The 21,012-nt window shown below is 30.4% G+C and overlaps 2 protein-coding genes across 6 annotated transcripts; one reads left to right on the top strand and one right to left on the bottom strand.

The window, feature by feature from the left end:
- The first annotated feature begins 3,560 nt into the window (after nucleotides 1–3,560).
- LOC137825191 (FKBP-like peptidyl-prolyl cis-trans isomerase family protein) lies at nucleotides 3,561–7,473 on the top strand. 5 transcript variants are annotated; one of them, XM_090297044.1, is made up of 7 exons: nucleotides 3,561–4,189; nucleotides 4,491–4,779; nucleotides 5,440–5,523; nucleotides 6,123–6,172; nucleotides 6,584–6,632; nucleotides 6,784–6,858; nucleotides 7,219–7,473. In XM_090297044.1, the coding sequence occupies exons 2-7, from the start codon at nucleotides 4,777–4,779 to the stop codon at nucleotides 7,336–7,338; spliced, it is 381 nt and encodes a 126-aa protein (XP_090153170.1). In that variant the 5' UTR covers nucleotides 3,561–4,189; nucleotides 4,491–4,776; the 3' UTR covers nucleotides 7,339–7,473. The 5 variants fall into 5 exon arrangements, with proteins under 5 accessions (XP_090153170.1, XP_068487019.1, XP_068486983.1 ...); XM_068630918.2 differs by having other exon boundaries at nucleotides 4,506–4,774; XM_068630882.1 differs by having other exon boundaries at nucleotides 3,639–4,189; nucleotides 4,491–4,774.
- Nucleotides 7,474–7,655: 182 nt separating this feature from the next.
- On the bottom strand, nucleotides 7,656–15,828 carry LOC137825125 (uncharacterized). The gene is made up of 10 exons (XM_068630821.2): nucleotides 15,441–15,828; nucleotides 12,389–12,563; nucleotides 12,102–12,285; nucleotides 11,719–11,789; nucleotides 11,199–11,336; nucleotides 11,020–11,111; nucleotides 9,740–10,011; nucleotides 8,777–8,862; nucleotides 8,521–8,622; nucleotides 7,656–8,077 (listed from the first exon to the last, which is right to left on the bottom strand). The coding sequence occupies exons 1-10, from the start codon at nucleotides 15,521–15,523 to the stop codon at nucleotides 7,916–7,918; spliced, it is 1,365 nt and encodes a 454-aa protein (XP_068486922.1). The 5' UTR covers nucleotides 15,524–15,828; the 3' UTR covers nucleotides 7,656–7,915.
- Between the last annotated feature and the right edge of the window lie 5,184 nt (nucleotides 15,829–21,012).

Here is a 21,012-nt window from a genome sequence, read left to right on the forward strand (position 1 = left end):
AAAAATATAAACTAATTTAGAAACCAAAAAAAAAATTAGTCACTAAAATGGTCTCTAATTTAGTCACTATAACAACTAATTATTTTTTGTCTCTAAAATTGGTGTTTATTTCATGATTTTCTTGTAGTATTAAGACAATACACCAATTTATAATTTAAGTCAACATGTATTCCATAATTATTTATCATGATATGCATGTTTGAAAGTATATTTTAGATGATTTATTGTAAATATTATACATCATGAAGCACTCCAAGAGCTCCATTTAATTAATTTATTATTACTGATAAAAAAAACTTCAAAAAGGAAATATATATGTTAGGCAACTTTCTCTATAAACATTTTTAAATTAAAAAAATTATTTTGTGCTTAAAGATAATTAGTTGATAATGTAAATTTATTTACACTAATAAATGTAAAATCAAATCAAATCAAGTATATACTATATAATTTGGTCATAAATTGTGTTAAGTCAATCCAAAACATACACATGATTTGCCTGGAAAAGAGAATACATGCTATGTGATGTTGAATATGTCAAAGGGTTTTAATTTTTAAAATTGAAAGAGTTGATTGGTAGTTTTGGCTAATAGTGTTGACAAATGTGCAAACATATAATGCTATGTTGTTAGGGATGTAGTGTGATAGGAAAAGTTGAATTTGACTAACTCATATTTGACTATGCCAAAGAAAAAAATGAAAGAATAATAGGTTTCACCTAACCAATTATTTAGAATATCAAATATATATTGACACCTACTTTTTTTAGTTTTTAATAAAGGAATTTAATAGCAAGTGGGAGTTTTTTTCTTTTGCAAATTCCAACTAACTACTCACTTTTTCTTTTTTTACAAATTAAGGTGAAAAATTATAATGGGAAAATAAAATATCTTCAAAGACGTGTTAATGGGACAAGTAGAAAAAAACAATGAAGATTGCATACACATGCTCCATAGAAACCTACCCTGAATCTGCAACTGTCACGTGTGATTTTTTAATAATTAAGTTAATTCAAAATTGCATACAAAAGTATTAAGTTATGTTTTCAAGACTTTCAAAATATTATTAGAATTAAGTGTGACTTGAAATCACACGTTAAAGTAACAATGGTCAAGAATCACACTATGTAAATACAAAATATCTATAAATATATTGTTTTAAAATTTTATATTGAAATATTTGGGGTTGAATCTCTTCTAAAAAAATCCAACAAATAATTTAAATTAGTTTATTTGTAGTGAATATATATGTCAAATTCAACAAATATTGCTATTTTATTTTAAAATATTATTTAATCTTAAATTGTTTTAATATGGTCCATTTATTTGTTTTTCATATGTTTGGTTTGTTACTCAATTGGTTGGAGTTTAGACACCTTTTAATTAATAAATATTAGATTTTAATGTGTTAGTTTTTGTTAAGAAAAAATTGAAACTTATAAAGTTGTTCTCTTTCTTTCCACTTTTATCACCAAATCAATATATACCTTGTTATAAAATATGCAATTATCTTGTAAATAAATAAAGTTTAGTAGTAATATTTTTTTCCTGTATTACAATACAAAAGTTCTTTATGTTATAATCCAAACTTTAAACCATTAATAAATCTTTATGGATCATTTCACATTAAAAAAAGTTTATTTTAATAATTTTCATACTAAACCCTTGAATGGTCTAAAATTTAGAATAAGAATAAAAAATCATATAGGAACTGAAGAAGATAAATAAAATTTAATAAAATAAAATAAGAAAAACTTAAAACTATATAAGAAGAATTTACTAATATTTAATAAAGAATAAAGCAGAAAAGTTTTGGTATGAATTAAAAGCATTAGATGTGAAAAGAGAATAAAAATAAAAGACAATTTTTTCAATAGAATTAGTATGTCTAATAGAGAAATAGTGTATTGAAAGAAACTTATAAAGTGAGTAATTCGTTTTAAAGATTACTAAATAATTTCGGTCATTAAAGAAAATATCAACGGTCGATATTATATTCATGTATATAAACATTATAAATTAAAAAATATAATATTTATTGATACAACGTGTTAAAATTTAAATATCAAATTCAAAGTAGCATTGATTAAAATTATAATAATTATAAAATTAAACTATACAAAAGAAAGATACCCTCTATACTTTAAAATTCAAAATTTAATTTATATGACTTAAGTAGCAGTGTTTGAAATCGATAAAAAAAATTGTAAATGATAAAAATAGTAGATAAAAAGTACAAGAGAAGCCACTTGAGGTGATGATAAAGAAAACAAGTCTTAAAATATTATTCTTTAAGAAGGAAGACTTAATTTTTATTATAGAGTCAATTATCTCACTATACTCTAATTTTATATAATAATATATATTGTTATATTATAGTCGTTTTGGTTTTGATAAATTAATCTATAATTTAATTAATCTTAACAACTTTTCTGGTTTATCATTTTCGATTATTTTAACACACTAACATTAAATATTTGACTTCATAGTTTGTTTCTCCATTCAGATTTACTTTGTAGCTTATACTTGCTGAAACGAAAAGGAAGAACTTGTTTCTGAATTTTACATTATTTAAGAATTGAATTCCACAATCTAAAAAGTATTTTGGGATATATTTTCTGAATTTTATCATCCTTAATATATATTTTTTTTTAAAATTTATTTTAATTATAAAATCTGAAAGGTATATCCAATAATAAATATTGTTATAATATGTATTTTGGATTGTTGAATCTATTATACAATCTATAATATATATTATAATAAATAGATTTTACGGTATACATAAGAAAAATGAATAAAAATAAATTAACAAAAATCCTAAAATATTCTCAAAAGTTTAGGATTGGAATTAAAAAAATGTGGAGGTATAGGAAGAAGGTATGCATATGTATCACACTTAGGACTCAGACAATTTCTTCTTTGCATCCTACATTTTTCTTCCTATAAAACCATCTCTATATAAAAACTATAAATTTATTTTTTTGCATTCTGAATTATGAAATTTGGTAACTTTTCGGATTGGTGCGTTCGGTAACTTTTCGGATTGGTGCTTCCGGTAGTACATGAATGACAGTATTAATCCAAAATAAAAAAAATTCAAAATATTCATAATTAAAAAAATCATTCCTAATTCGCCAATCCTATATTCAAAATATGCAATCTGGATTTAGAAATCCATAATTGAAACAAATCATTATAATCCACCAATCCATAATAGAAATTAGATTTTCGAATTCAGTAATCCAGAAATTAACAATTTATGCAAATTTTGCTTCTGGAACACCCCCTCATATGAAAAGCAACATATTCACTCTGGATTGATGAATCCGTAACATACTCCAAAATCCCAATTTCAAATAAAAGGTAAAGGTCAGTTTTGGGATCTACAAAATTGTGGGGTGCAGGAAGAAACTGCCTAGACTTAAAGTGATAAACTGTGTTTGTGTTTGTGTTTTTGGGCTGTCCTTTTGTTTAAAGCCCACTGCTTTTGGGCCTGTTTTTTTCTGTTTTGAAGCTTTTGTTTAGTCTTTTTAGTTGGTTTGGGGTTAATCTATTTCTGACACACAACTTTGTAATCTCTCTCATGCTGATATACAATTCTACTTCTTTTTCTTCTCGTTCTTTCTCTTCTCATTTATCCTTCTTTAGCGTTTTACCATTCTTTGCTACCTGTTTCTGGGTTCTTCGCTTTTGTTGCAGCCTTTTCTGTTATGGTATCAGCTCTGTTGCGCCTTTGATCTTCTTTTTCTTTTCTTTCTTTCTTAGAAGACCTCTTGCTCCTAGATTGCTGCCGGAAGTTTACACTCCGGAGAACGCAGAAAGGCACTTGCAGTTGTTGCAGACGTGAAGAAAATGGGTGTAAAGCCAAACAAATTGGGTGCTGATAAACACATGGAAAGGTGGCGGCAAGGGGTGACAAAAGAGGGACAAATTTGTCTTTTGCTCATCTTATGGAGTGGAAAATGAAACATGTGGGTGCAAAACCCAAAATACCTTCATTTTTGTACTTGACTCCATGCAATCTGATCCACATGTTTGGAAGGAAATTGCTACCCGCGCCTCCATATTTTGTTTATACACCCCCTCATCACAGGATAAGGATGAAAGCAACCTCCACATTTGCGGACATCATCGCATGACATCCTCGGATATGTCTGCCATAGCTTCCTCTCTGCTTCTCCCACTCGGTAGCCCCATTTGTTTCTCTTCCTCATATTTGCACTTGTTACCTTCACACCATAACTCAATTGCTTTGCTCTCTATCTCAACTATGCATAAGAGGCTTTTCTAGCATGGCATGTCCTTGAAAAGACTTTTTAAAAACACAAAAAATAAGTTCTGTTGTGTTCATATATATTATTAATATGAAGTACTAAGGAGTTCACACTCAGACTGTGAATTCAGATTTATTTGTGCATAGTGTTGGCCCAACTTCTGTTCTTCAATGCTTCTGTTGCTTTAATTGCCACAATTGTTTTATGAACTTAGGTTCCTATTTGATAGGTTCTACTTGTGGTAAAAGTCCCTCTTTTAATCCTCCTCAGAGCACTTTGGTTGACAAACTTCGAAGATTAATTGTTAAAGTCAAGTCCTCAGACACAAGGGAATGCACTGCTGCTACTTTTGATGCCAATTCACGTCGAAACTTTCTTGGGTTGTCTCTAGGAGTCTCAGGCCTCTTCATCGGTTCATTGGATGCCAATGGAGCTGGTTTGCCCCCAGAGGAAAAGCCAAAACTGTGTGATGACATTTGTGAGAAAGAGCTTGAAAATGTATGGTGAGATTGCATAGTCCCCTTATTTGCCTCCTTTCCATGCTTTTCTCTGCTTAAATATTGGCCGTGATTGATGTACATTCCTTACAATGCATTTACATTTATGCGTTATTTTATAGTGTAATGGTAGAAACCAGGTTTTTGTAAGATGATGAATCGTGTCAAATCTTGAGAAGTTTACACTTGGAAGATATCACAATTTCATTGAACTTTCTTGTCTTTAAATCTGGTTAATATAGGTTTGTTAACCTTCAGTAATAAGTAGTCACCCGCAAGCCCCTTCATTTCAAGTTTGGTTACCCAAGAATCTCTGGCAGTTAAACTTCATTGAGTGGATAAAATTTAAGCCTTAATTTCCTTGCACAGTGCCTAATCTTCCCCCTAATTAATAGAATCTAACGTTCTAGTAATAAGAATGAGTAGAGGTTCTTGTAGTTGTACATAAGATACTACATGATGTTCAATGCTATGCAATGAAGAATCTATTGTTTTTGTTAGAAATAGTTAACCGATGTGATGTGATAGCATTTTAAGTTGAAGGTTACACATTTTTTGGGACCTTTAATCATCACTAGATGATAGGTCGATGGATTTTACATTACTAGCACTTTAAGACCTGTAGTTAATGACTGGTTTTGTTTTTGAATGTTTTATGCAATGAAGGTACCTACGGTAACTACGGGATCAGGTTTGCAATACAAGGATATTAAAGTAGGGCAAGGTCCTAGTCCACCAATTGGATTTCAGGTGTGTAAAATTTCTGACTTATGTGTCCCAGTCTTGACTACTTAAGTTGGGTCTTAGGAACAACTGATTTTTTTTATTGGGAAATGGTCTGATTGTGTATTCATCTTTACCTTCTAGTTAGAAAATACTCTACTAATGGCATTGCGTGAATGGGCTTGCCATATCTACTGAGTTCTTCAAGATAGCATATGCCGCTGCAGATCCAATGTGCCCTTGTTTTCTTCCATTTGCATCAAAATTAACCTTTGGGGGCACTGCATAATTTTCTCATGCACTTGAATCACTGGATGCATATTTAGAAAGGAAAAAAATTGTATGAGAAAGAAACTGCATTTACTCCACTACTGAATTAAACTTCTTCACAATGACATGCTTTTTGGCCAGGCAAGAGCCTCTAGACCACCTCCTTTCTGAACTTGCTGAAGTTTGATATTTCTATGAAGATTAAAGTATCTTCATTCTTTTTCAACCTTGAATAAACTTAAAAGTGATATTTGTCAGGAGTAAAGTCCTCTGTCAGCAGATGATATTTTTCTCAATATACCAAGACTGACATCATTTCCATATGCCTCTCTTTGACTAATGAAATATAATTACAGGTGGCCGCTAATTATGTTGCAATGGTTCCAACTGGACAAATATTTGACAGGTATTACAAATTTGCAATAATCTTTCTTCAATCCATGAATTAGTATGAAATGGTTTTTGTTGTTGCATTCATGAGAAGTTTTATTTGACTGCAGAATTGTACAACCATTCCTAATCATAAGTTGGACATCTAAATGTTTTATGAATCGTCAATCAGCCATATTTTGCTAATAGCAAAATACTCTAGGAATGTTTTTGATGTTTTAATTTGTTCACTCCTTTTCCAGTTTTTTGTTACATTCAAATTTTGGTTTTGAAGATTTTCTCATTGAACCCTGATTAAAAAATTTCACCTATATGTATACACTCACATGGATGCACTATGCTGAAAATGAATTTTAAGCCTGTGAATATGACCTAGACAAAAGTTCTTTATATGTGTTTCTCTTGTTCACGCTTTTCAATTTTACAGTTCACTGGAGAAAGGTCTGCCTTACATTTTTCGCGTTGGTTCTGGTCAGGTAAATTCTGGAGTTTATATAAAGCTTAAGAATTTCTATTACACCGTAGTTAGTGTAGTTAGTGTTCAAACTTGACAAACAACGGCTTTGTGACCAAAGTGTTTGACAATGCTTTTGAATATTAACTGATATTCAGCCCAATTAGTAACAGGTTATACAGGGACTTGATGAAGGTATTCTGAGCATGAAAGTAGGAGGGAAGCGTCGACTGTACATACCTGGATCAGTAAGCTTCCATTTTGACAGTTCAAGCTGGATTCCCCAAAAATTATTAGATGGTTCATGAACATGATAAAGACCAATTTTCATATAAAAAGCAAATTTTTTTCATAAATAAAAAATATGTAGATACGTCCCAGAAATGATCGAAATCACCTGAAATATGTAATATTTGTGTCTTTTTAAGCATACTACAACCTTTTTTTAATGCATTAAAAAAGATACTGCAACTTGACTATGAACATTGTGCTTGAAAATTGCATGGAGAATCGATAACAAAACACTTGATGGTATGATAATTTTCATTTACTGATAGAAAATGGCAATTCTTCGGTTCTGATTGTTGATCTTTGTGTTTTATTGGCAGTTGGCATTCCCAAAAGGCCTTAATTCTGCTCCAGGAAGACCAAGGGTGGCTCCAAGCAGTCCAGTCATATTTGATGTTAGTTTGGAATATATACCGGGGCTTGAAGTGGATGAGGAATAAAATAAGGTTGTACATTACAGATTTGATTGTACGTATTCAATCTTGATTTTTATTTGTCTCGATCACCATTATATACAATCGTTAATTCTTTCAGAGAAATGAGCATAAAATCTATGCTGAGTAACATTGTTAGAACTTCTGAGTTCAGGTATCACAAAAATCTTCCTTATGTACTTAAAGGGCTAGCATAAAAATACATCAACGGTTATGTTGGGCGTGTATGGCATTTGGCTGGGAAATCGTCCTGTTAAATTCGCCAATTCGAGTTAAGAGAAATTTCCATATACATTATGCTTGTACAAGACTCCATTAAAAAATTGCATACACAAACTGGGTATCAATTGATGTTCTGGAATATATATCGTTAATACAACAAAAATAGACTCACTTTGGCTATCATTTGTTTTTGTATCTCCTTTACAAAATATTACAAGGTAACATACAAATATAATTGGTTTACAAAAACACTTTAATAAGAAAAGGCACCACATACTGAGCAAGAGCAGAAGTGATCTGAATAGAAAGAAAAAGAAAAGGTAAAATTGAAGAACTAAACCCAGAAACAGCAACTGCCCGCTCAGTTAATTAAATGGCTGGGAGAGTTGTTGAACATGGTGTGCCACATAAATGCCCGAGAAAGCACCATCTCAAGCTCTTGGTGAGTCCAATTATCTGTTGGGAGGTTCTGAAGGAACATTACCAATTCTTGGAAATCAAACTTCTGGAGCTTGTCTGACCACTAAAGGTAAAAAGGAAAAAGAAAAATCACTTCCTACTAAAGTAAGCATTACCAAAAGCAAGGATGTGCAAATAATCTAAGCAACTATACATAAATTCAACACGAAACAAAGAAATGCATAAAAGATTATGTGCGTATCAGAGGCAGTTGTCAAACAGGGAATACAAGTATATACAGGAATGTTTGCATCCTTTAGAAAGCAATTTTAATGCACATTGGAAATAATCTAAACAATTTTAATACAAGGAATGAAATCTATACAAAAGGCACAATGGTAAAGAAAATGTAAATCATGCCAAGCTTTTACCCTACGTGCCAGAAGAGCTGAGGAACTATACATTAACATATTGACCAGCAGAGATACTATTCGCAGTCAGCACAGTTGCAAGATGAAATCTGATTCAGATAGATTTATATGAAATGGGCAAGGAAATCTTGCTCACCGTTAGAAGGAAGCTGGCAAATATATATATTAGGAAGTCTGGTAAGGCATCTCCTTCAGCTAAATATGTATCCCAAAGGCGCGTGATGAGATGAAATGGTATCTAATTATATAATAAGACATCATTAGTAAAAAAGCATAAAATCATCTTAAAAAAATTATTCCAGGCAATGTTTCCATTCTGTAATGTAATCAATTATATTATATGTTTTTGACAAAACTATCCCACTCATAAGTAAACAAATGTCAAAGCAAACCTCACGGATGAGAAGACAGTTGAACCAGCGGAAAGCAAACTGAAGAAATTCAAGTCCCTGGTCCTCCATGTGCCGGGAAACAGGCTCTGGTGCAGCTCAAAAGTTTCACTAGGGCACATCAGATTATATTTGAATACATAAAATAATAATATAGAAAAAAATAAGGGTAAGGTTTGGTAGTTCATTCTACAAATTCCTTTTCTTTAGTAAATGGACACAAATTAGATAATGATCAGTTTTTTTCACAGTTCGATGTAAAAGCAATTCGGTAGGAAATGTCTAGTTGAAATTTCCGATCCCTTGTGCCACCCTAACTGATTCTACTCTTCAAAACACACATAAGAACTCCAAACAAAACACACAGAATTTTAACAACATAATTAATTACAAACAACCACCTGGCCCACCAGAAAATATACTCATAACATGTCTTAGGTTAAAGAATTCCAGTAGGAAGAAATTAAGATGGAAATTGCAGGTGCTTTACAATCTATACACCTATTTCCAAGGTTGAGGGTAGAATAGCAATGTTCCATGTTCACAGGTTCAGTTATTCATATTCTTCTCTTCGTCCTAATTGTTCATATTCTCATGTTTTTTCTAATGTTCCATGATGCAAAATATGCGAGTATTTTCACTCTAAAAAGTTGAAACTAATAAATATCTTATGAAAACAGGGTAGTCTAGCTGATATATACTACCAATTAAATAACACTAACAACATTACAACAAACCACATATATCTTCATAAATAGAGGGAGAAGATTCGTGTGAAACATGAAAACTCAACACACAAGTAATATTGCTAAAAATTAGAATCAATGACACTGTTTCCAAAATAGAGAGAATGACATTCAAGAGAATAGAAAGTGTACCAAATCAATGAAAGGTGGTGAGGCATTTAAATTTCAAAAAATTACAAGAGTGCTTGAAGGAAGACAAAAGGTCTTAGAAAAAGGTTACCGTCAATTCTCCTGACCAATTCCTTCAACTTAAAAACAAGCCTCTGAATTCCAGGTTGAGCGAATGTGAAATGATCTTGCATACCATCAAGCAACTTTGACAAGCAACAGTAGCAGTCTGCCTCTATATTAGAGATTGTATCTGGAGATAAATCAGACATGGACCAATTATCTATATCCCCTTCAAAATACTCTGATAAGAAAACAACCAAAAATGGTGTAACAAGATCATTTATCCCCTGAACATATCCACTTGCTGGATGCCGAATGGCCCTGGTAAAAGATTGGGAAATTATGTTAGTGAAATAAGATAAAAGAACAAATTTTGTATGTATTTGTAAGTCAATAACAAAGGCTAAAGAGATTCAGAATATCTATCATGGATAAAGACTGAAGCCAGAACAATTCATGCCTGCATAATTGTTAGATCATATACAGCACCTTCTAAACCAAGCTTATTATCATTCCGCTGTCATTCTGTTATTGACAACTGTCAGTTAGTTAAACTGAGTTGTTGATGATCAGCACTGGGATTTTGTTTCATATAAAGACTAATCACCTAAATATGACCAATGAGACATAATAACATCGGAAATCATTTTCAGTTTTCAATTCTCCCTATTTTTCTCTCTGATCTCCCCACTCTCTCTAAATGATATATTTTCTCCCACTTTATATTCATAATTAATGGTTCAAACTTCGAATCACTCTGAGAACAGTAATGAGAAAGCTAGATGCATCAATCACAACGTCTATTTTGGTTTGGGCATCATTTTTTTCCCCAGGTCAAAAACGCTGCTAAGAAAGCAAATACATATAGACTAAATCAGATTTTTAAACATCTTGTGAATGTGTAGTACATGTGCATCAGAAGGTAACTAACCATTTGCTGATAACTAACAGGGTAACCATTTCTAGAAGGAATGTGCGATTATGCCCCTCCCAAGGCCTCTCCTGAGTATCATCTAGTACCATAAAACAGTTACCAGCTTACTTAAAGGATATGTAGCAACTTGGAAACACATTGCCTAACACAATAACACTTATATTTTTCCAGGCTTGATTGAGTACAGTACCAAAAAAGAAAGCATAAGTCCCACCGTCTAAAACTGGTATCTACTCAAATGGTTGTTACATCCATAATGAAACAGAACTGTTAGGTTCACAAATTGGTACATACCCAATACTAAGGAATTTTCAACTTAACAAGAAAATCGATAACATAGAACAGTGAACTATGAATAATATCTGGCCAACATTTGGGTAACAACAATATCTAACCATGCATAAAGAATACGTTCCAGTGATTTCTGAACTAGCTGTTGCTGGAAGAATGGAACATCGGGTACAGTTCTTGGACAATCAACACCAATCTAACAAATATATAATGACAACAGTCAGAAAGAAATACATTATTTACGTGAATAATCAAGATAGGAATATATGAAACCTGAGAATACCTGACGAAGCATGTTGACCTCATCATCTGAACGTTCTGTATCTGGAATATCGTAATACTGGGATATACAGTCAAGATACTCAAGGCGCTTCCTTCTTAGAACTCCCTCCCGTCTATCTGAATTAGGTGGTGCATATCCCTGTTGTCAGTATATCTTTAAATTTCCAGGAAGGAAAAATGTTCTATAAAAAGAAGAGTGACTGGGGGTCAAAAATGTTAAGCCCTTACTCAAATTATTTTCTCTACAGTATAAATCACTTCAACTTTCTATTCTAAAATCTACTGTATATATTACAGTTTCAAAACATTTTGTAAGCAGCATCTAGATCAGTTGCAATAGAATAATTTCATGTCTAACCCTCTGTCAACAAAAGTTTAATCTAAGGCATCCCCTACATAAAATAAGAATCCACTCAGACCTGAAAATTTCTTATACACACATTACACTTTGTATGACTTGAGAACTACCATCAAAGGCATGAGTTATAGCAAGAGAAATAGCTGAAGGACATAGAGCTTACCAACAGAAGTCTCCACACTTCAGGACGCATTTTGTCTGGAACACCACTCCAAGCTAATTCACGCAACTTGTCTAAAATATAGATTTCAAGGAGGAGATATCTTATTGGGGTAGATAACCATGGGTTTTCAAAAGGTTTATAAAAAGGAAAGATAAAATTTATATATGATGCTATGGCCATGGTTCAATAATTCAGTTTCTGTTGCAATTTATCTTTTATTCTTACTTTTAAAATTATCCATAGAAGGAAACCACGTGATGGGTATGTTTATAAGAGCACACAGCTTATGATTCCCCAACTGGTTGCAGCCAAGTACGAGATATAAGGAAAAAGGTCAATGAATGATATACAAAAGAAAATACAAATAGGGAAAGTTAAAATACCTAATATAACCACTGTCTCTGAAAGGACCTTAGTGAACTTCATAACTCTTGCAGAATCCGTAGCTCTAGCACCCATTGTAGACTTGCGGATTTCTTCAGGCAGGTTGCCACCAAAGGAGGTAGACACCTTTAGCTTACTGGCATTGGCAATACTAATTGGTTTGCTTGTACTGTGAAATTCCTTCTGCATCAAGAGTAGAAATTCCGCTTGATGAGCTGATCCCCACCACTCATGTTAATCTCATAGAGGCAGTATAAAATGATATAGTTATGAATAACACTGTCACCTCTTTTGCCCCAGATGTGTGATCGCTTGGACTAGCATCGTTGTGAGAAAAGCTCCTCTTGTAACTTGGTGAGGATATCTCTGAGTTTGGGTTATTTGATATCTTTGAGTTTGAGTTATCCGGAGGGCTACGGCTCAACAATATTTTACCGGGTATGCTGCGACCTTTGAGTAACCTTTATAAAGAGGGACCATAGATTAAATTGCTACTATCAATCATAAGGATACCTTTCGAAGAACATGTTTACAGTTTAGTTGAGTTTATGTTATTGTTTACGAGAGTTTATAATAAGTCTGTGAGTTACTTCCAGCCTTATAAATCATCGATTAAATTGCTACTATCAATATCAATCATAAGGATACATTAAGCAGACCTTATCTACACTTTATTTCAGTATATTAGTAATGACATAAGCAGTCATGCAATTGTTTACTATAGTTTATAACATGTTTGTAAGTTATTTTCAGCTTTTTTAAATAAGCTTTACACAATAAATTACAGAAACAACTTACAAACTCATGAAAACAGTTTAATCTTTATTTCCCATTTTCATTAGAAACAACTTATACATAAATGCTTACAGATAAGCACTTACTCAATGAGTTTAGATTCTGTTTAGATAAACTTCTCATAATGGAAAGTGTAAGGACCCATTTTTTTGTGCTGTAATATAAAGTGCATGAAATAAATTAAAACTGATAGTTAAATTTGAAATTTTGTTGAAGCTTTAGTTTATTAATTTAAAAAGTTATCTCTTTGCCTTAAAACAGAACACCTGTTCCATTCTTCCTTTCTTCTCCTATAATCATTCTTCTTCTCCCTAAATATCTCTAGTGAAATTCCTATCCTACATAGAGTAAATTCTTTGGAGCCTAAAATCTTGGGAAGGGGAAGAGTGGTGCAAATAGTTTGGGTTGTGGGTTTTGGGTAAGTTTTTCTCCTCTCATTTTTTTTTTCTCGGATAATACATGCATCAGTTAGAATTTGAAATGTATGGGAGTTTTGTGGTTTTTAACCCATTTATTATAGTTGACCGGTTAGGCTTTATACTTTGAAGTGATCTAAGAGTTCCTCAGTGTTTTGGCCTCCTCCCTTGAAACTCTAGTTCCTTAAACAACAAGGAAGATTTAAGTATGGGAAGCTAACTCTATTTTGACTTTTAAATTAAAATACAAGTAAAGACTTGTGTAGATTTTGGGTTATGAAACTATGTTAAATGGAAAACCAAAACTTGATGAATTTTGTTATTTGATGTAAACTAGAGATATTGAACTTTGTAAATGATTTCATGTTAAAATGTTGAGATGTTAATATAATGCATTTTAGTTTAATGTTGAAATTTGGAGAGGTTTGGCTACAAAATTGTTGTTGAACTCACAAAGATGTGGGAGACTAGCTAATATAGAAATTTGCATCAAAGGTTCTCCCTCAGGATTGTGGTTGATCCCACAAGGTTGTAGTTGATCCCACAGATGTGTGAGAGGCTTGCTGATATAGACATTTGCATCACAGGTTTTCCACAGACGTGAAAGTCTAGCTGATGCAGAAATTTGCATCAAAGATTTGCCCACAGGGTTGCAGGTGAGCCAATAGAGGTGTGTGAAGCTCGTTGATAAACAGATTTGAATCAAATGTTCATCCACAGGGTTTTCGTTGATACCACAGAAGTATGGGAAACTTGTTGATGTAGAAATTTGCATAAAAGATTCTCCAATAAGGATATGGTTGCAGACACAGGGTGTGGAAGGTGAACTACGAAGTGTATTTTATTTTTTAAGATTTTGACCCGTTTAAATATGATGTTAAATTGAATTAGGAAAAAATTAACATAAAAGTTGTAGATAATTATAGTAGCTTTCAAACAAGATAAGAAACAACTTCATATGATTAATATAACTCTAGATATTGTATTTAAACTCTACAAAGGTCATATGAGCATAAAGAGTTAGTCAATTACAAGTTAACAAATTGTGGTTACCTCGGAGAATATCTGACATGGCATAAGTATGGTGTAAGTGTTGAAAGGTGGGACTTCTAAACTTCTAAATCATATAGATAAAGATATCGGGTAGGCAAAAAAGCCAAAGAAGGTTCTTGTCACCTATTTCATATGGCCAACTTGATGGTCAAGTATTATGTGTAAAATTAGTTAGGATATCCTTCAAATCATGGCTAAATAATAAGTAAATTTTCATATGGCCAATTTCATGACTAGGTATTTTGTAAAAGACATGACAAGTGTCATTCTTAGATATTCGTACTCAATGTTGTCTTTCAGACATAGTCAAGTCCTTGTAACTATTGATATGATTTTGAGTCTTGGAGTAGGCATGGCTGTGATTGATTTCTTTTATGTCATATCATATCAATTTTGTGTTTCTTCGTATACATACTCTTGTGCAAATATAAATATTTCCTAGCCTACCCTATGATGTTGTTCGTTTTATAACTATGATGATACACAGGAGCACATAACAATGCGGGTAATGGTGGACTGATATACAGGATTATAGATGTGGTCCAGGGTTTTGAATTATTATTCTAGTTTTCTTTTGATGTGCATAAATTATTAGCGTGATATAGTTTTAAGATATATGTATTATAATCAAGTTCTTTTTCAATTAAGTTTATTCCCTAAGCTAAAAAAGCAATTTAGTTCTCTCATTTAGCTTCTCGAAAAGATGAGATCAATAAATTGGTTTTAGTTTGCCGGAGAAGTTCATTTCATTTCATCTTCTTATTTTTCTTCTTATCAACAAAATAGTCCGAAAAAACTAAGTCATTTTCTAAATGCAGGCTAGCTAATATACTAAGCTATGTGCTTCAAGTTGTAGATGAAACTATTAACTGTATACAAAATTCAGAAGGGGGAAATAATAATATCGTTCAATCAACCAATCCACTGAAGAGGAAGAAAACGAAAACTTCAGAAACAAGTTTAGTTATAAAATCAACTAGAAAATACAAGAGGGATAAAACCTAGATGAAGCAATAGTAACGCCAATATTACCCTCGATTTGAGAAAAGAAAAAGGAGATGAATTGAGGGTTACCCTTGAACATTTTTGAGGGTCTGATTCAATCTGGAGTCAAGGGTAGTAGCTATCTTACGCTCATCTTCTTGGCTCTCGTTCATGCTTATCACAGTTTTCGTTGTTTGTTTCAGCTACTTCTGCCGAAACTAACACTCGTCCGTCGTCGTCGTCGTCGTCGCCGTCGTCGCCGTCGTCATCTATTACCGCCAAAATAACATTCTAACTTTCAGTAATCGTGCGTAATAATTATGAAAAGTGAAAACCCACATCGCTAAGCTTTGTATTTCTTTAATTCCTAATTTTTCGTAATCGCTTTTTGTTCTGTAACTTTTTTCTGGCACTACCCTTTCGCCCATAAGCGCGTTCCTTTGGCCGCACACGTTAATATTTATTTAAGATCTTAAAGAAATCATTTTTTTATTTATTTTTAATCCTTAAGGAACGTTTTATAGCCGCGGTTCAATTTATTTAATACTGTTATGGATTTCAAACTTACAAAAAAAAGAGCTTTTAAAATAAATAATTTTAAAATAAGTTATTTAAGAAATATATAATATCAATAAGGAGAGAAATTTTCAAGTTTGTCCATAAGACTTGCAATATCAAAATTTTCCAATTTTTTTAAGAAAACTTGTGGAGGCAATAATTTTCTTAGTTTGGCTGAAACAACGTATAATCTTATTAGTAGTGGAATTTTTGTTGAATTTTTTATGTGGAGGCAAATAAAATGTCGTTAATCATTTTAAATTTGGTTCTTTTTCTACTATTTATTTATAACCACAATGTTGTCTTGTATATTTTTTTTTATCATTGTTGTTGTTTTGTATATGTTTTATCATTTGACTTTCATTATTTGGTGAAGACTTTTCTAACATATAAATTGTTTATAGCAGTAATCAAACATTATTCATAGACAAGTGAGTTTTTCTAAAGCACTTTGTCAAAAAAATTATTGACGATAAAAATATAGATAAATTCTTCATCCATCTCTTTCTTTAAGTTTGTTTTAAATTTATTTTTAAAATTTTAAATAATTCTAAATGAAGCATAATTTCATTTTTTAAATAACCTCAGTTGTACTCCTCATATCTCCCTTCTAGTTTGTAACATTTTCATTATTCTTATGTTGGAGTGTTTGAGATAGCAATTTTATCATTTAAGCGTGTGTAAGAGAGTTGACGAATTTATTGTATTCACATTTCCCTTTATGATAATAATTTTTTTTAGTTTTATATTCTAATTTTACATATTGTTAATTTTTGTTTGGAATTTTTTGACTTCCAAAAAACATAAAAATAAAATAAGCGAATGAAAACATAAATATTATCATTAAAAATATTACAAAACTTATTTTAATTACTAATATTCACTATCAATCACGTAAATCTTAAACCACCACTTGAAAATGAAGAAAAACATCTAATGTTCTTCGTTGTATATTATTGAAATTAATATATATATATATATGCAAGAGAAAGAGGTGCATGGAGAATTTGCGAAAATGTCACGAGAAACAAGCTTCATTTTTATTATTTTTACCTTTCATTTACATAAAAAAAAAAAAGACTAGTCATCATTTTCAAAACAATTTTAAGTACATTTAAGTTGAATAGTTTTTTTATTCTACAAAATTATTTAATTTTTTGAATATTCTGTTTGATTAAGAAAATTCATATTTTTAATAGTTTATTTTAAAATTTGAATGGAGTATTATAATTGTCACCCAACATAATAAATCATTTAAATATCAAATAATATTTAATATTATTTTTCGATTGAAGTTAGTGAAAATTTCATTTTCTTAATCGATGATAATTAATATGGACAAATGATATTTTCAGTTCACGTTGATATCAATTTTTCAAGCTAATATTAATAAGAGTTTTTTCTTTAATCTTTGTTGAGTTTCTTTTTTTTTTTTACTTCTCAAATGTTGATTGAAAAATCTTCTTAATTGACACTAAGAACAAAAAAATTCAAGCTAAAATTGATCAAAAAAGTTCTCAATCGATACTACAAAAATAATTTAACCAACTAACTTTTAACAACAAAAACATTAGTGTTGTCTATTAAAACCAACTAATATAAATATTAAAAAAAACAATAATTACGAGAGTAAAATAAAGTTGACACCCACTGAAAAAAAAAAGATTGCTTATAATTATCAAGAAAATCATGATTAATATTGACCGTGAAATAATGATAACCTACAACTAATTAATAATGTCAAACAAAATATAAATTATATTAATGTGAGAGGAATTTAAGTTGAGAAAATTCTAACTATCATCAATTAAGAAATAACTACAACTTCAACTAACATTAATATAAAAAACTTTTAGATAACATAAAAAAAAAATCATGCTTAAAATTAGCCTTTCTTTGATAAAAGAAAAACATAATGTTGGAAATTACTTTCATATAATAATGAAATAACTTTAATCATTTTAATAAAAATGAACTATAATTCATTATATTTTAAGAGATCTTCACGAGATCAATAATAAAATGATATCTAGTTGAAAATGCACGACTTCAAAATAGATGTTTCAATACTAGCTAAGCTAATAACCCTTCAACCAAATACAAAAATAAGATAATTAAATTTAAAAGTATAAAGAATCTTAACTTCTTACATTAATGTGAATTTGAAATTCCCAAATTTAGGTAATCATTTCTTAATCTATCGTTTTCAACAATAATAAACTATCACAAAAGTTTGTTACGTATTAAAATTAGTTATATTTTTGTATTCTAAGTAGAATTTAAATTTAAAATGAGACGTAGAAATATCGTGGCAGATGTAGAAAAAAAAATACGTTAAAATAATGGATAAAGTTAAGAAAAATATGTAAAAAAATACTCTTAAAATCTGTTTAGTTTGTGATGTTTGAACAACAAATATTTTTCAAGGTCATACTTACTCAATTGACACTTTATTGATGAGAGTTGAAAAGTGATAAATGAAATTTTTAATTTTGGTCAATTGAAACAATCATAGAGGAAATTTTCATGACATTGTGTTTACACTTTTAATTTTATTGTTTGACAAACTAGAAAAAATGTTAAATATGATAAATATCACAATGAAATATAGTTATGATTGGTTTGTAATGTGATTATAAGATTAACAAAATATACTCTTTTAACACTTAAAAGAATAATAAAATCTAAAAAAACCTTTGAAATTTCCAAAACTTATAGATAATAATTATAAAAATTAATTATCTTTTAAAAAAAATAATTTTGTTTTGAAAATTATCATAATGGATAACAAAAACTATTTACGACTATGGGAAAGTTATGACTTGTAAGCACAACTTCATTTAGAAGTTGTCATGGTAAAACACGACTTAAGGTGAGACCTAAGACAAAAATAGAAGTCGTGCTAATTTTGCACAACTTCAGTGTATTTTTTTCTAGTTAAAAATCATGTTCCATGTCCACAACTTCAATTAAGATGTAATTTGAGGTCAATGTATTTTCATATAAATTGTGTGGGTGTAAACTTTAGAGTAAAACAAAAACAACTAAAATCATACATATGTGTAACATCTTGAGTTGTTTTTTTGTTTTACATTGAAATCATGTTACACCTACACAAAATCATTGTGTCCTACAACGACAAAATTGTGATTTAGTCCCACAATTTCATCACATGTAATGTCATCAAGTGTCACAACTTCTTTACATATGAAGTTGTCCTTGTTAATTTCGAAGTCATTTTTAATATGTGCATGCATATATGTAATAAAGGAAAAAAAGTAAGAAAGACATGGATATAAGGAAGAGAAGAGTTTTTATACAATTTGTAGATAAATGAGGGAATTGGTTTTTATCTTCACCAAACATGTCAAACCTTGAAATATGTTGTAACTAAAATAAACTATTAACTCAAAGTATAAATATTTTTTTAATAAATGCTTAAAATTTATAAAAACCATTTTGATATTCCCAACAATACTAAATATAATTGTACTTGTTTGCAATGAAACAAATCTTCAAATACATACCCAAATAATGTATTCTTTCAACTCAATGGTCAAAGGAAGTAAATGAGTTATGACATGTGTTTTATGGTTTCTTTTGCTGTAACACAATCTAAAATACGTTAATAGGGTTTGTTGGATAGGTTTAATGATGTGATTGGATTGTCATCAAGAAGTGGAGCTACGAGATGAAATTAATGTGAAAACAACTTAAGACATAAACACGAATTTCATGTTGATGAACTTGTTATACACCAAGTTAAACTCCTTTATTATCTTGTTAATCCACTACGATGTAGAGGAAGTTTTTGGTGTGGGGTTGGAACCATGAGGACTCAACCATCATCCACTACCTTTTGCTTCTTCTCCATGTTCAACATCGTGTGCACAAAAAAGTTTGACACTTCAGGGTGTGAGAGTAACTCATCAATTTTCTCTACGTCAGCAATGGTCGCATCCAATGTGTTATTTGTGTTTGCCATGTCAGCCAACACCGAGGCATAGGTGGGTGCTGCAAGGACGCAAAAAAAAAAATAAATCAAATTTGAGTCATATAGGTGTAACACGACTTCATTTCTTAACAAAAACAAGTGGAGTTGTCACACCTATGAAAACATTTGCACAACTTCAATTATTTTATTTTGCACTAAAGTTGTGCCATGCCCACACAACTTTTATGAAAATCATACATTACACCTTAATTAAAGTCTTGAACATTAAACACAATTTTTTAGCCAAAATAAATTATACTAAGTCGTGCAATCTAACACGACTTTTGCCTTTTACTTACATCATCCTCAAGTCATGCTCTACCATGACAACTTATTCTAAATGAAGTTGTGCCTACGAAACACAACCCACTTATAGTTGTAAATATATTTTTTGGTCCATTCTAGTAATTTTTAAAATGTTATGCTAATTAAAAGAGAAAACTAGAAATAACTTGTTGAAAAAAAAATCAATAGAAAGAAAACAACTTTGGATATAAAAAAATAAATTAAAAAATCAGTTAAAATATAGTACCTCCTTGTATTTTAGAGATATTTCCAAAGTTAAAAAATATTTTATAAAATATTTCTATACAAAATTATATATTTTAACATACGGAGACAAAGTTAACAAAGTGATGAAAAATTTCAAAATGCTGTTTAGGAAATATGTAAATCATTTCCCCATCCCTATTATTTTTATTTTCCAACCACTTAGTGAATTTATTTTATTGTCTTGATTAAACAACGGAGGGCAAGACTAAGATAAAAGATTATTCCTCTAAGTTTAGTTTTGTATACTTAGTCTTTATGGTTTTTTATTTTAATAGTTAATTAAGTTTAGTACATTGCAGAATTTAAAAATGTAACAAATTGATTTTAGATTTGTTGTTGAAAAAAGCAAAATAAATGTTTATTAGGATAAATCAATAATACAAAATGATGTCATTGAAGACTTTCATATACTTCCATGTGAAAATAAATAAATTCTCTATACTCTTTATAATATTACAAGATGTCCGAACACATTCACATTGTTTATTTTTTAGTTTTACTATTATTATGTGTATATTTATATTTATTTAAATAAAATATATATTTATGTGTATCTGT

The sequence above is a fragment of the Phaseolus vulgaris genome, chromosome 11 (assembly GCF_051622355.1).
Source record: "Phaseolus vulgaris cultivar YP4 chromosome 11, ASM5162235v1, whole genome shotgun sequence".
NCBI lineage: Eukaryota > Viridiplantae > Streptophyta > Magnoliopsida > Fabales > Fabaceae > Phaseolus > Phaseolus vulgaris.

Coding starts and splice junctions, on each gene's coding strand:
- LOC137825125 (XM_068630821.2), bottom strand. CDS start 15,523: ATGAACGAGAGCCAAGAAGATGAGCGTAAGATAGCTACTACCCTTGAC. Junction 12,564..15,440: donor ACCCTCAAAAATGTTCAAGG/GTAACCCTCAAT, acceptor CTCTTTATAAAG/GTTACTCAAAGGTCGCAGCA. Junction 11,112..11,198: donor AGGTCAACATGCTTCGTCAG/GTATTCTCAGGT, acceptor TATATTTGTTAG/ATTGGTGTTGATTGTCCAAG.
- LOC137825191 (XM_068630882.1), top strand. CDS start 4,018: ATGCAATCTGATCCACATGTTTGGAAGGAAATTGCTACCCGCGCCTCC. Junction 4,190..4,490: donor CTCTCTGCTTCTCCCACTCG/GTAGCCCCATTT, acceptor TTATGAACTTAG/GTTCCTATTTGATAGGTTCT. Junction 6,859..7,218: donor GACTGTACATACCTGGATCA/GTAAGCTTCCAT, acceptor TTTTATTGGCAG/TTGGCATTCCCAAAAGGCCT.